Source organism: Cyprinus carpio, chromosome B3, assembly GCF_018340385.1.
Source record: "Cyprinus carpio isolate SPL01 chromosome B3, ASM1834038v1, whole genome shotgun sequence".
In the NCBI taxonomy this organism is placed as follows: Eukaryota; Metazoa; Chordata; class Actinopteri; order Cypriniformes; family Cyprinidae; genus Cyprinus; species Cyprinus carpio.
The window spans coordinates 25,738,764-25,754,628 of NC_056599.1; the positions used below are offsets into that span (position 1 = coordinate 25,738,764).

At 38.3% G+C, this 15,865-nt stretch overlaps 1 protein-coding gene across 1 annotated transcript in view; it reads left to right on the top strand.

The window, feature by feature from the left end:
- The window catches only part of LOC109053841 (xylosyltransferase 1-like), a 57,792-nt gene that overhangs the window by 22,603 nt on the left and 19,324 nt on the right, over window positions 1-15,865 (top strand). The window contains exons 2-4 of the mRNA XM_042720415.1: window positions 5,481-6,003; window positions 11,930-12,102; window positions 12,947-13,149. Of these exons, the coding sequence (XP_042576349.1) occupies window positions 5,481-6,003; window positions 11,930-12,102; window positions 12,947-13,149 (899 nt within the window). The remainder of the gene's footprint in view (window positions 1-5,480; window positions 6,004-11,929; window positions 12,103-12,946; window positions 13,150-15,865) is intronic.

Sequence of the window (15,865 nt, forward strand, 5' to 3'; positions counted from 1 at the left end):
TGTAAGTGTATATATACAGCGCATTTTTTACATTTTCCTTGACAAACCTTTTTAATATAGTTATAAAATTAAATGTAGTTCAGTTCATTTGAATTTCAGAATTTGTAATTACATTTTTTTATTCTGCCTGCATAAATGTAAACTGTACTGTAGCATCCTATTTGTTGCCTAATTTAAATTGATTTAAAAAAAAATGGCATTTATTTATTTTTTTTCCCTATTCAGTACTGAATGGCCCACAACCATCATAATGAGCTTCTGTATCTCACAAATCAGTGTGCTCAGTTTGACCCCCTTATTTCCATGTGACTTAAATCAGCCCTGACTCTAATATTTGAAAAGACTAGTAAGAATACTACTATTTAAAATGTTTATTGTGGTATAATAATCTAGATTTAACATTGGTTTTACAATTTGTTGGCAGTATCAAGTATAAACTGTGCAACATGTACTACGATACTGTTTTGAACAAAGCCCCAGTGTTCTTTTGTACTTGTCCAGAGTTTGACCTTTACGAGCAGGTCAGCTGTGGCTGTTTTTATTAAGATTCAGACACATACTCTTTGAATGAGGATTCGATGTGGATCGCTGGCATCGGTTCAGTTTGATTGAGTAGCTTGTAGACAGTCACAGTGATTGATGGAGCTGCTCTCTGTGGTGTAGGAAAGGTCAGAGTTGGGTTTCAGCGCCCGTCCCGCATACTATAACCAGCTCGCAAGCTCACTTTCTGTGTCTAGTCTGCACATGTGACGTCTCCCCACCCCCAGCTCTCTGTGACTCATCCAGCACTGACCCTGCACGGCCTCCCAGGCTGAGAGGTCAGCGAGAGGGCAGCCTCTAGGAAGGTGACCCCTGCAACCCTGGGGCACAGGGTGAGGTAAACTTTGCCGACCTTTGCTGGGGGAAGCAAACTGTGAAGTGTTACATTTGGTCAAAAATATCACTAAAAGTGATTGGAAGTGACTTTTGGATTTGCGGCCTGCATTTCCTAGTGCACGCTTATTGCATTATCAAATTTGTTATAAATTATTTTGGTTTGGTAAAGCAAACTGTGAGGTGTCACACTTGTTCAGAGTCTGTTAGATTACTCATAGAAAGAGTCATTTTAGTTCCTGGCATAGTTTTTTTTTTTTTTGTGTGTGCATGAATGCTCTTTTCATGTCTACATCCATATGTGCGCCAGCTTACACATACATTCCCAATGCATATTTTTTGCAAAGTCAAAGCTCATGTCTTGTAGCCTTAGGCTGAGTCATGTAATGTTTCCTGACGTCCCTTTTGCGTCAGCTTCACAGAGGACTGAAGTATTTATGACTCTCCTAATAGTTGACTAACAGTGTTTCCATTCAGTCCCAGGGCTTTTAGTCTAACAAGCTTCTGTTGAGAAGCGATTCACCCATTTGGATCCAGGCGACTCATGAACTGCATTTCGGTACTTGCTACATGACTTGTGGGAGTTGTGGATGGTCATTTTTTATGTGCATGTTGAATTTGAGTGGATCTGTAATTATTATTTGTAGTGGTGCATTCTAAAAGGAAAAACATCCATATTATTGTTCATAGTTGAGGTTAGGGTTGTGGTTCTCAGCCTTTTTGACTCCAGGTCCCCTCTTTGTTCACAACAACAGTCAAAGGCATCATGACTTTTTCAGTTTTTTTGTGGTTTACTGAAAAAGAATGATTTTTTTTTTCTCACACAGTTTCTACCCTATTAAAATATTTTTGAGCTTGGCATAACTAGAAAAATGTCATTATGATTAATTATAAGAAAAGACGGTCATCTTTTAGGGTTTTAATTTACATGACTTTTCCTGATTTTCCTGGTGTGCTTGGCAGTACTTTGAGTGTAAATGTGATTAATTGTCATAAAAATATTGCTACAATGCAGAAAAGCCTCTTCATTTTCTTTCTTTCTTTTTCCATAAAGTTTTGAGGTGAAGTTATGTTCTTAGGTTTTATGACTTTCACTCCACAGGGCTCAGCTGGAGAGATGCAGTTGGCCTGGATCAGAAGAGATCAGATACATAAGTAGTATTTTATTATTCCCACAGTATCCGCGTATTAGCTGCTAGACTGTGAAGGCGGAGGAAAATCAGGACAGATTAAGGGAGTGTTGTTTGGTTTTAGGTTTCATGTGTGCACTCTCCCTCAAACCTTATTCATTCATTTAAACCATTAAGGTGTACAGTTACATATAACTATAGCTGTCAAACAGTCTCTGACGTGAGGCTTTGAGAGAACAGGCAAAGCAGCATTCCAGTGTCGGACCGTTTCTCACCGCCGTGCCAATGACTGCAGGGAAAGCTTCTCTCAAATATTTTGTCATTTATATCAGCACTCATAACTACCCAGAAACACGGCACTGGAAACTAAAACCAAATCGCTCCTATTGTAATCAATAAAGCTGTGAACACTAGAAGAGCCTGTCTGCTCTGTGCTCTCTGTACTTTTCTGTTTCCTTTCAGATTGTCTAAATTGCGTGGCAGTGTTGATGATATAGCAGAATCTCTGCTGGCTGACACATTTTTACGGTATATACCATCATACCGCCCAGTTCTAGTGTTCGTGTGTGTGTGGCCTGTGATGTTCTTCGCCATCAGAGAGGCGGAAAAAGAGCCAGATAAAAGTGTGCTTGATAAACGAGTGTGCAACTCCCACCATTCCTGTGATGGATGATGCAAGAGAGGGGAGCCTCCTCCCCTTGAGAGAGAATACAGAAGGCCTGCGACTGCCAGGGTGCTCAGCGGTGCAGAGCAGGGCTCCCAGAGCACCTTGGGAAATGACAGATTTTTGCAAGCGATCGATAGACTTCTCTCCAGCAGCCTAACTCACCTCCTGTGGTTGCTCAGGCTATTAATCCCAGGCACTGTAATTTCCTCCTGAAAGCTCCTGGAGGAGAAGGACGAGCAGACGGGAGTGGAGTCTGCTCTAAACGGTAGCCTTTAGAGGGCCAAAGTGTGGGTGACGCGACAGGGATTTGTCTTCGAAAGATTTCCTTCACAAATAATACACTCCGCGGGTTCACAAACAAGCTTTAATAAATGCTTTGTAGACAAATTGCACCATAACGGTAAGGAAATGAGAGTTGCAGCAGTGCCTCGTCTTACTTCCTGTCCTCATCTCCTTCTCTTTGATTTTTTTTTTCTTTTTTTTTCGATTTGCTTGTCTCCATTTCCTCCTATTAATGTCTCTTTTGCTGTCTTCCTTTACGTACAGCATCCTTTAAGCCTGGCGCAGTAATCAGTGGACAGAATGAGTTGTGGAAAAGTAAGAGCAGTTGACAGGATGTAGGGATGTTTTTGAGAAGTCTGGATGCGATGCATGGGGAATTTAGTGAGAGAATGTCAAAAAGGTTGTAATGTTAAACTGGCTATTGTCACATGTTTTATAAGGCAGAGACATCCAAACTCTCAATATGATGTATTGACCCTAATGTAGTCCTAAGTGTAATGTAGTGGTTTTAGTTTAAGTGTTTTTTTTTTTAAAACACTGTTGTCAGATTTTATTTTTGATTTGCAATTTATGAAAACGTAGTGTTTGTGAACAGTTATTTTTGGCCTTTCAAGTAAATAGGAGGTGTGTTTGCATGGCTAAAAAAAAAATCACTGTTAGTGTAAACGGCAGCAGACTGAACGGACTTGCAGTAAAAGGAATTTAAGATATAACACCTGTGATTTAATTGTTTTCTTTATAAATATTAACCATAGCTTTATTAATTTTACACATTCTAGTGAGCTTTATTTTGCATTTTGCAACCTTTATAAATATTAACCATAGCTTTATTAATTTTACACATTCTAGTGAGCTTTATTTTACATTTTGCAACCTTTGAACAATATTGCCAAGAAACTGGCCTATATAAATTAAATTCTCATGTCATTATCATAAATTAATATGTATTAAAATTAAATTTATTCCTGTGATAGCAAAGCTGCCATTACGTCTAGGGGTGCACGATAAATATCGGCCGATAATTAATGCGCATCTCGTCAGTAAAGCCGGTTCTCTAATCAGCGGTAAATTCCATCAGGTGCGTGATTTCACTTAGAGCAACTGTTAATACACAGAGCCGTTTGCCTTGTCCAAATACCCACACTTGCGGTCTGTGCACTTGATCACTTGACTACTTATATGACGTATTTCCTGTATTTGGCCCAAGTGTTCAAGTGAGGTTGAAGACCACAAGTGTGTGTACAACTTTTCATTATCTGATGGGACACACTTTAATTTCTGGTGCTTCTAATTACACGTAAGTGATAAATAGCAGTTGCAAATGATGTACAAAATAAATATAGGCTACTCACCTTTGCACCAAATTAAATGTGTTCCACTTTGTTTTACTACCAAATTATGTGTAATATCTAATTATTATTAATATTTAACTTACATTGGAAAGTTTTCCGTGACCTCTCGCGATCTTGGCAAAAAGTCTTTATTTATTTCCACAACGATGCATGATGGGATACACTAAGCCTTAATGCATGCTTGAAGAAAAGTTTGAAGAAGTTTTACTTTCTTTCAAATAAAAATTTGTTCCACTTCAGTGTACTTTAAAAAAAAGTTTAAAAATCATTTGACAGTAATCAACAGCTTCAGTTTCAGTATGAGACTGAGTTGGCGTTTATCTTGTATATTCAAGTTGAAATGGGCGGATGACTTGCTAATGGAATCATTTCTAAAGAGATAAAATGAAAAAAAAAAAAAAAAAAAAAAAAACACCATGTAGATAGTCGTCCTGACATGTCAGAGATCATATCCTCTCCTAAAGCTTTCACAGCTACAGAGATGTCTCCTGCAATCATATCAGCACTCAGGGCATGGCTGCAACCTCCTTCCTGTTGCACACATTGTTACCAGTGGAATATTCCATCAGAAGTGACACTTGCAGGAAACTGCAAAATATCAGAAATGACCTGAGGTCACGCTCCCTGTGAATTACTGTGTGGTTAAAGTCTGATAAGCTTACATACTCTTCTGAATAGTTTTACTGTTGCTCAATAGTGAGTCTTATTCTCTGGCCATTATCCCTGTGAATTACTGTTTTTTTTACTTTCTTTTTTTTTTTTAAACAGCGCACAAGGAACTAGATGTTTTCTCAATTGTAAAACTGTGAGAAGTGCTGTAGGCGGTTGCCAGGTCATTGGTATGCGGTTGCTAAGGTGTTCTGAGAGGCTGCTAGGATGTTGATATGCATTTTCTAGGATGTTCTTCTTGGTTGTTAGGAGGTTGCATAGTGACCCAAGTCATAAGAGCCCATCTCCCAGTCTCTATGATAGTCTGTGTGCCTCCTTTAATGTAAAACTATTAGATATTTATTCACCCATTATATTGTTCAACCAAAAAATAGTTAAAGAAATTGTATGTCTGATTGCTTATAAAACTAACTGAGATATAAAGCTTGATGATGTTGTGTTTTATCTGGTGTGACATTGATGCTCTATTAGTAGCAGCTACTGATTTCATCTATTTCCATGTTTCAGGACGGCTACTACTCGCATCGGCCCAAGGAGAAAGTCCGCGTGGACAGCAACAACGAGAACTCCGTTCCCAAAGACTTTGAGAATATAGACAACAGTAATTTCGGGGCACGTTCACAGACTCCGAGACACGCACCCGGCAAGCACAAACAAGGCCTTCTGGAGAAAGCGCATGCACAGAAAACCCTGAGCAAGAACTCCAACGAGGTCATTCAGTATGCACAGAATAAAGGTGGCTTCAATCAGACGCTCACTGACCTCCACCGGAGGGCCAATCCCACCCTCCGTCCACAGCAGTCCCAGCAGCACCGGCACCACCTTCAGCAGGCCAAGCGATTGGCCACGCCCACAGCCGACATCAAGTATGATCAGCCGCCCAAATGCGAGATCAGTGGCAAAGAGGCGATCTCCGCCCTGTCTCGCGCCAAGACCAAGGAGTGTCGGCAGCAGATAGCGGAGGTTTACTGCCGCCACAAAGAACGCCAGCTCATGCCCGAGAAGGTCACACGTTACTGCCCTGTAGAGGGTGAGTACACTCTCTTTACACTGCATACTCGATGTTGAAGACTTCATTAAATCAAAATTGCGATTTTGTGGCTTTTTGTCCATGTTTATTAGCTTTGAAACCTTGACTAGTGGGGGAATTATCTTCAAGTTTGAAGTGAAGTGACGTGTGGCCAAGTATGGTGTCCCATATTCGGAATTTGTGCTCTGCATTTAACCCATCCAAGTGCAAACACACAGCAGTGAACAAACACACACCATGAACACACACCCGGAGCAGTGGGCAGGTGCCTGGGGAACAGTTGTGGGTTCGGTACCTTGCTCAATGGTCTCACCTCATCCGTGGTATTGAAGGTGGAAGAGGGCGCATGTTATTCTCTCCCCCCACCTACAATTCCTGCCTCGAACCCTCAACCTTCTGGTTACAAGTCTGACTCTCTAACCTTTAGGCCACAACTGCTCACGACTGTTTGCATGAAATAAAAATTACAGCTGTTTTTGAAATGCATGTTATTGATCTTATCAACCCTCTACATTGCGAGTAAATCACTCGCATATGCGACTAAATCTTCATTCTGGCGACTAAATGATGTCTAATATTAGCCAATGGCTAATAAATTCTCAGATTTTATTCGCCAGTGTGTTAGTTGGAGGCTAAGTATAAGTTTAGCACAGATATATTTTCACTTTCACTCTGACTGAGGGCTTCAGAGTTTCACTCTCCGTCAGGCGATCTGTGCTTTTTCTCAGTTCATCTCAATGGATGCACAGCACACCTGTATTTAATGTACCGTAAACTCTAGTGTGAAGGCTCACAAATCGCCGTCGCTTTCTCTCACACACACGCAGAGAGAGAGAGAGAGAGAGAAGTGACGCGCTACATTTAAACAATATTCTTTGTTGTATTTTCCTGTCAAAATAATGGCGTTTCTATGGAAGTCTTCAGCTTTTAAGAACAGCCAGGTTTTCCGGTGGTGGGTGGAGTTAATGCGCAAACGGCAATCCCATTGGCTGGCGCTCACCTGTTATCGTCCCTGTTTTGATTTCAGCAAATCAGTTCGAGCGAACGCACAAAACCTGATTAATATTCATGAATCCAGCAGCTCATTAATCCTTAGTAAACCTTAGTGTGTTTTATAGTTCTTATTATTAGAATTCATAACATTATCTTATCAGTATTTTTTGTTACTTTTTTCCAAATTTTTTTGTTTTTGTTTTACAGAAACACTGAATGACAAAAAAAGCACCACCACCACCACCACCAGTCCAATTAAAATGTTCAGTTAAATGACTAATATGCATTCAAACATGGTTATCAAGTTTACTTCTAATTACTAAAGTTCTATTATTAAATAATACTTGATTATTATAAAGCTTGACTGACTGATGTTAATAGTGTACTTTCAGATATTTAAAAAAAAACTGTGCCATTTTAAAAACATTTATTATATATATATATATATATATATATAAATATTTATTATATATATATATATATATATATATATATAGGCCACTGCATTCATAAACTCAACGGAATCGTGTGTGATTGATTGGTTATAAAGCACAACACTGTAAAAACACAGAGGGGAAAATGGAACAAATAAGCCTTAATATTAATGAAATAGTGTTATTATTAAAAATTATTATAATAATCGTCTTGCTATTGTCAAAGGCATCAGCCACAGGGGATATCTCTGATTATCATCAATACACGATACTATCGTCTATCGGCACAACCCTACTTCTCTCAGGTCATGTATGCCGGACTTCATTTATTTGGTCAGTATAACCCCACAACTGACTCCAACATGCATCCATTTTTGCATGCATTGTCTACATCTCTTAAAATCCAGTCGACAACCGATGGATGGAACAAAGTCTCCACCTTAAATTTTTTTGTTTTTCAATAATCTGTTACACCTGGATGTACGTCACAACACAGAAAAAACAAGATCTGATGCTACTATAGTTTCACTGTGACTTTCAGATATACACATTTTATTTCCTGGAAAATGGACCAAAATTATTGATGACTCATCCTGCACTTCACAGATTTTTGTCCAAACAGATGCCCTCTAATATAAGAATGGCTCACCCACTGCGACTGACAAGCAATAGCAAATGGTTCATGGCTTTGATGTAGGGCTGGGTGATATGACCAAAAAAAAATGACTATAAATTTTTTCATATCAGTCAATAACAATAATTATCACTAAATTTTAAATCTTTATTACCTCATTTTCATATGGTGAAATGTAATTATTATTTTGTTTGAGTTTTATTAACTTTAACCATTGGTCTTCCATAGTAGCATACATTTAGATCATCATAACCACAGTTAACCACACATATAGCACCTCAATACCATGGTAAAAATATATCTATATTGTTTCTAGGTATTTGTATGAAAAACAGTAGTCTAAATACATTTAGTATAAATGCATGAATGCTATAGCGTAATCAAAAAATACTGTAATTATATTCCCTTACTCCTTTAATACATTTAATTTATATCTACATTAATAATACTATAAAATGTCTTATTATCCCACATTTCTGCCACAATACCATGGTATGGTTAGTGTTACTACAATAAATCCATGGTAAATTATGGCAATTTGTGGATTGAAAAGCCTTCTGACTGTGTCGTTGCGCACAGTGTTTCTCTTGTTTGTCAGCGCTGTTTCAACCGGCTTTAAACTAGTTAAATCCCTGAGTGTTGAATGCAAGCGCTTCACACTGGATCTCGCAGTGCTGTCTAGTGCTCAAGTGACCGAGACTCATCAGCGGGTAAACACATCTTCTCTAGCTGCGCTGTTTTGTTCCGCCTTTGGCGCATAAACGTTAAACCGAACATTTATCAAACTCTTCATATCGTTTATTGAGATAATTATATTGCAATAATTATCATTATCATTTTACCCAGTCCTGCTTTGACGTAACTGAAGCCTATTTTATTTTTATTTTTTTAAATGGACAAGCCGTTTGATATTCACTGGCCAAACTTCCTGTTTAAATAAGTACATCACCACAGGCAAGAAAAAACTGTACTTGCCAGGTCTTTAAATCAGTGTTATTTCTTCTTTTGGGATGAGGACTGATTATAATCATCAAACTGCAATGGCATGAAGCGAAACATTAGCTGGAGTTTATAGGATTTTAAGACAAATAATGCTCAAAATAATGATGGTTTTCATGAATTAATTGCCATCCTGTCTTTGGAGGTTTATGGAAGTAGTGCATTAAGAGTCACAGGGCTGGTAACAGACATTCACAGCACTTGTAATTACAATCAGACACAGGCTGGAAATGAGATTCTGGATTTCCGCACAAGGTTAGACGGATGTAATTGCTGTACGGTGTCTTTTTTTTTTCCTGTCTCCATCTCCCATAGCTGACTACAGAAAACATATTCATGCAATTATGCAGTGCTCAGCCATCTGCACACAAATCAGGGCTGTGGATGCGTTCAAATAGAACAGTGACAGATCTTCTTAGGGCTCACAGCCTCTGCCCGGAGAAACTTCTGGAAGCCAGAATGGGTTTTGACAGATATGACAGGGACATCACCACGGAGACATGAGTCTGGGACATGCGGAGGTTGTAAGGGGGTGGGGCGGGCCATGAACGCATCTATTTCCAGCAAGTACAGTAGACCGAACAAGCCACAGGGATGCTGTTTGTATGTATTTATAAACTGTAATTGCATTGTGTGGTAACAGACGAAGTCTTTGATGGCAAACCCATGAGCGCTTTGCCTCAGTGGTGGCAATTAGAAAAATTAGAAAAAAAAATTAGAAAATACAGAAAATTTTTATTTCAAATAAATGCTTTTTAACTTTCTATTAATCTAAGAATTATGGGGAGGGGGGGTTCCCTAAAAAATATTATGCAGCACAGTTTTTTCCGTCACATTTTTGGATATCTTTTTATTAAATAAATGGAGTCTTGGTAAGTACAAGACTTCTGTAAAAAAATTTTTCAAAAAGTCATTGCGACCCCAAACTTTTGAACAGTGGTAAATTTTATATCAATGTCTTTTCTAAAATCTAGTATTGTGGGCTGTTGTTGTGTCTCACTCGTGATAGAGTAGTATCGATCTTGTAGTGAGAGGCAACACAGATGCTCCAACTCTGAAAATGCTCAGCGCTTCAGGCGAAATCACACAACTCCGCTTCTCTTCTTAGACGTTAATGTACTCTTATAGCAGGACCAGTGTTTCACTGAGAACACAGGAAACGCAGGGACAGATGATGGTCAGGACTGTCCAGTCCATAAAGACAGGGGACACTAAGGGGTTAAGATGGCGTAATAACCTTTAATAAAGGACATTCATGCCTTTCCCAGACAGGTTATCCCTGAGGGCCAGTAGGGGTGCCTTCTTCTGCCCCTGTTTAGGCTTCATCACAGGGTCTGGGAAGCCGGAGCACTTTGAGACACTAACGACAAGCTCAGCTCTCAGATTATAGTCATTACCCCCGCATGGCCCATGTCTTCAGTCAGCATGGCCTTGCACCAAAACATAGAGCCTTCCGTGTAATTTCATATGAGCATTTAAAATTAACCTTGTGGCCTGTAATGAGTCATTCAGCTTGCCCTTCTTTAGAAGTGGCAGGCTATATCATGACATGGAGAGAGAAGCAGTCCGCCACGTATTTATTCTGTGGCCATTTTTAGAAAGCCACAAACGACCAAGGCTCAGCCCTTGTGGTCTGCGCCAAGCTATTTGTGAGTGCTGAATGTATGTCTGAAGGAAGGCGGGGTTGGTGTCTTATAACAGCCATTGTGGAGATGGTATCAGTGAAACACTTATAGGCCAATACGTGATCATGTGGTGGATCGCTGCGGTTCTGGATTCTGGAGTTACAGCAGTGTCTCGGATGGACTGAGGTACCCTCAACTCGATTTAAGTGTTACAAAGGCTCATCTGTTTCATCTGGACCATTGAGGGATACTCTCCATCTCAGTGACTGTGTCACACAGTCCGTTTTAGAAATTGGTGACTGTATTTATTTATATGAGTCTTTCCTGAATTGTCCTGTTCTTATAATAAACAAAGCCCCTTTAATATTCCTGGAGTTAGAGACGTGAATAATGACTGTAACCATACTGGCAAAAGATTGTGATCTTCAGAATGACTTGGCAGCTAAAATAATGTGTGGGTTTTTTTCTATTAATAGACTAAAATGAACTCTAAAATTATTTAAAGCATTATCTTTAGATATTTTAACTTTATTTTAGCTCGATTTAGCCTCGAACATTTGAAGCTGCAATCACATTGAAATCAACAGTGGAAATATTGACCAAAACCTGTATGTGAAAAATTTTTATTTATGACAGCTTTAATAGTTCATTTCAGAAATGAACACTAGTGTTTAAAGGTTTGGGCTGGGTTTAGATTTATAGAAAGAAGTCTCTAATGTAATGTTCACCAAGACTAAATATTAGAATTATTATTATTTATTTATTTATCTATTTATTTTAATTTTTATTTCAAAATATAATGTATTCCTGTAATAGCAAATGATTTGGTGCTCAAGAAACATTTCCCATTGTTATCAGTGTTATAAGGTTTTGATGCATTGTGATGTGATGCATTATTTTCAGGGTTCTAGAAAGCTTGAAAGAACAGCATTTATTTTAAAATAGAATTTTTTTTTTTTTTTTTATGATTGTTTTTGTTTTTAGTTTTTTTTTTTTAAACATTATGAGTGTTTTTGAGTATTATTTAAAAAAAATAAAATGATCCCAAACCTAAATAAAGTATTATTTAAAAAAAATAAAATGATCCCAAACCTAAAATTGCCCCTAAAAAACCAGCAACAAGGTGCAAATATTACCCTAAATTTAATTTCTGGCAACTGACAATATGTTTTAAGTTTAGATGTGGCTACTTTACTCTCGAGTTCATTGTGGTTAATGTGTGTGTCTGTGTGTCTGTGCAGGCAAAGTGAATATGAATGTGCAGTGGGAGGACGACTCTATGGAGACTGTGCCTGTGGTACCGGTGCGGATAGCCTTCATGTTGGTGGTCCACGGACGGGCCTCACGCCAGGTGCAGCGTCTCTTCAAGGCCATATACCACACGTCCCATTTCTACTACATTCATGTGGACCAGGTATGTCTTCATCACCCACTCATTGAGTTTTATAAATATCATCTTTAATGATGAGAATATTCTGAAATGATTGAACAGCAGAGGTTGTGGTGTTGTTCATATGTTAACACCTATATAAAATACAAAATGTAATAAACTGAAAAATGTTTATATAAAGTGTATATATAAAATATAACTATTTGAACTCACTGATTAACTAATCGATTGTCGGGTGAATAGTTGACCATCTCGAAGAGTAATAGTGGGGGATGCTGGGTAAACTGTGACCTCCAACCCTTCCATTCATTAAGTAAGCTGTTTCAAAAGCCTGATGGAGGATCATTAAAGAGCCATACTTCAGTGTCTTTCACACCATTATCTCTCTCAGCTTGGCATGTGATAGAGTGTGAACACGAAAGGCTATTTGTTCTCTCTCTCTCTCTGTCTCTCTCTCTCACACACACACACACACACACACACACACACACACGTAATGTCCCCTCCTTTAATTACACACACATACAAAAATACACTTAATGAGCCACTTGAATTTATGGCAGGAATGCATAGGGTGAGTACGCTGTCTTGTAATTTCAAAAGAGTAGGATAAAGAGCTGCTTTTCAAAAGTCTGGAAAACCAGACAAATACACTGACCAAGAAAATGTTGGCATGTGCACATATTCCATGAAACTGTTTGAAAAGCCTCATCCACTTGATTCAATCACTTTTTCCCCACAAGGTGCCCTTAGTGCATGGTCAGACTTTGTTTATCTCACAATAACGCTGGTCACGTTTGACAGACTGATCCCAGATAAAGTACTCAGGCTCCAAATTAACCAAAGCCTGTCCTTTTTCACCCCGCAGCGATCCAACTACCTGCACAGGAAGATGGTGGCTCTGGCTCGGCAGTATCCCAACGTCCGGATCACACCGTGGCGCATGTCTACGATATGGGGCGGAGCCAGTCTGCTTACCATGTATCTGCAGAGCATGAAGGACCTGCTGGCCATGCGAGATTGGTCCTGGGATTTCTTCATCAACCTGAGTGCTGCTGATTACCCAATCAGGTGAGTCATGATCATCTCGCATTACTCCACTTTTGACTGATTATTCTGTTGATATCATTTGCATTGCTTGGATTGTCATCGTTTTCTCTCAGGGAATGATTCAAGTTTATTGGTTGTCACAGAGAACAATTGAGTTAACACCTGACTAGCATTTAGCTGTGGGCTGCTGGGAGATTAGTTCCAAGCAGTGTCACAATTTCGTTTAGCAAGGGATTATGGGTAATTGTGATCACCATTGGCTGTTTGATCTGGTGTCAACGAGCTTGATGGTTCATAGAACTGTTAAGGGATTACATTTAAACATTTTGCGGAGATTGAACTTGTTTATTTAGAATTAGCTCAATTTAATATCGACAGAGCCACAAAAAAAAAGAAAAGAAACAAGGAACTTAAAGATATTGAACTTTGAGGGACTCTGAAATTAAATGAGAGTTTGTGGATTATTTATGTAAAATAAAGAGATTAAATAAAGAAATAATGAATATTAGAAAGGAGCTGCACCAGAAAGTAATGCATAGTTTTTAAAATAGGTATATATAGAGAGATGGAAAGAAAGGGGAAAATATTATTATTGTTATTATTATTGTTATTATTATTCATTTTTATGTTATATTAGCAGAATTCTCATTGCAGTCATCTTGAAATTCTAAATAAGTAATTACTACTGGTATTAATATAATAATAATACTGGTATTGTTGTTGTTATTATTATTTATTATTATTATTATTATTATGTGTATTATTATGTTTCAAAATAGTGTATTGGTACAAAATGTGTATTGAACATAAAATAATAACATAATGTGAAAGAATTTGTTTATAATCAGTTTTTAAACCACTTTTTTAAGTCCAGGATTTTTTCAATCCTAAATATTCTTCACATTAAAAAAAATAATAAATACCCCAGTATTCCAGTATCTCATCACATTACCTGTAACTCAGTGTGGCATTTCTGTCTCTCAGCTGAACTGCGTCTGAAGATTTGAATTATCACCATGATAAATGCCACTAGCATGCATAACTCTTCAGTCCATAATGAGAGCAGGATGAGAGGTTGAGTAACCCAGCTACTCCCCCAGCTACAATCAATATTACAGCCATGTCATTTTCTGCAGCCCTCAGAAATCAGGGTGTTAGAGATCGATACAGACCTGTGATGAATTCTGGCCTGTCCCGCGCAGCCGTTCAAGGTTAATCCTGCCTCTCTATCACTCCGTCGCACGCCACACCTCCAGACCGGAGAGGAAAGTTACCAATGAGCCAAAGCCCCTTTAAAGCGGAACATCAAAGAAAAATAAAATGATTCTTTTCATCTCTAGCTCAGAGTCTGGTTCAGGTGCAAGCTATAAGTAGCCTGTCAGTGTGTGTGTGTGTAGTGCAGTGATGTAGTTGCTATCATTGGTATTATACTGTCCAGAAACACCATTTCTCTAAAACATGAGGACAAATGGCTCCATTAAGGAGTCCGATCCGGCTCCTCCGGTAGTGGTGATGGAGAGTTATTCTCAGTCCACTATCACAACAGAAACACAGGTCAGCAGAGAGGAAGCTGTAAGGAAAATACTCAACAAAAGAAATGTTCCATTCAACTCTTTAAGAGTTGTTAGGGTTCATTTAAGAGTTACATGAACAAAACCAACAAGCTTCAAATCAAACTACAAAACTTTGATTTGAAGCAAAGAAATGTGAAAATTGGTACCAAAAACAAGGGTACAAAAGTTGGCATAAATGCATTTAATGAATGTAATGAGGGAATATTGAAAAATATAAATATCCATTTGCTTTTAATTTATCTAGAGAAAAGATGAAAAGATTAGAATTTAGAATTTAGAATTGTAAATTTTTAGGTATAGATAGGATTTTATTTTGTGAATCCTCTCTAAATTCTATTTTAATTCAATTTAATTTTTTAAGTAAATGATATCTTGTACAATTTTGCTTTTCACACAGAGTGATGTTTTTTTTTTCCAGAAGTTTAGATATTTATATACAACTATATTTTATGTGTATTGCAAAATATGCATATTATACATGCAGGTATTTTGAGAGTGTAAGGAAACTGACTTCAGTTTCACAGTGCATCATGGGAGTGGCCTAGCACTAAAATGCTCTTTTGGCATAGTTTAGGCATAAGTGTACTTTTGGTGTAGATATATAACCTCTGATTGGTGGAGATTTCTTTGCATAATCATGGGTAATGTAGATTTTTTTCCAGGGTTTTCTGCTGTTGAATATAGTTATTTAAAAAGACGTTGAAATAATGCAGGCTGATGCCTTCAACAAAAGCATGTGCCATCGATTAACAACCTCGTGGCTCACCGTACATCTCTCTGTAAAGGTTTATAAGTTATCGTCAGTTCCCCTGTGGAGAAAATCAATGGTATTTTTTACTTTTGGAGCCCGACTGTTGCACTCCAGTGCTGTAGGTGAAAGATCTCCTCTGATTGGGCAGAAGTGAGCAGACTGATAGGTCAAGTTTGGACTCCATTAGACCTAATCTCAATTTGGCTACAAAGATTGAAGGGTTATCTTCCTGACATTGAATGTTTTTCCCACTCTTGCCCCCAATGGCCTTTTGACAGAGGAAGCGAGTGCAAGACAGGAAGTGAGGTGAGAGACAGACAGAGACGAAGCCACAGACAATGTTCAACTGCACGCCTGACTTCAGCGTGTTTGCAGAAGGTTGACTTTAGTGACACTGCAGACTGCGCTCAGC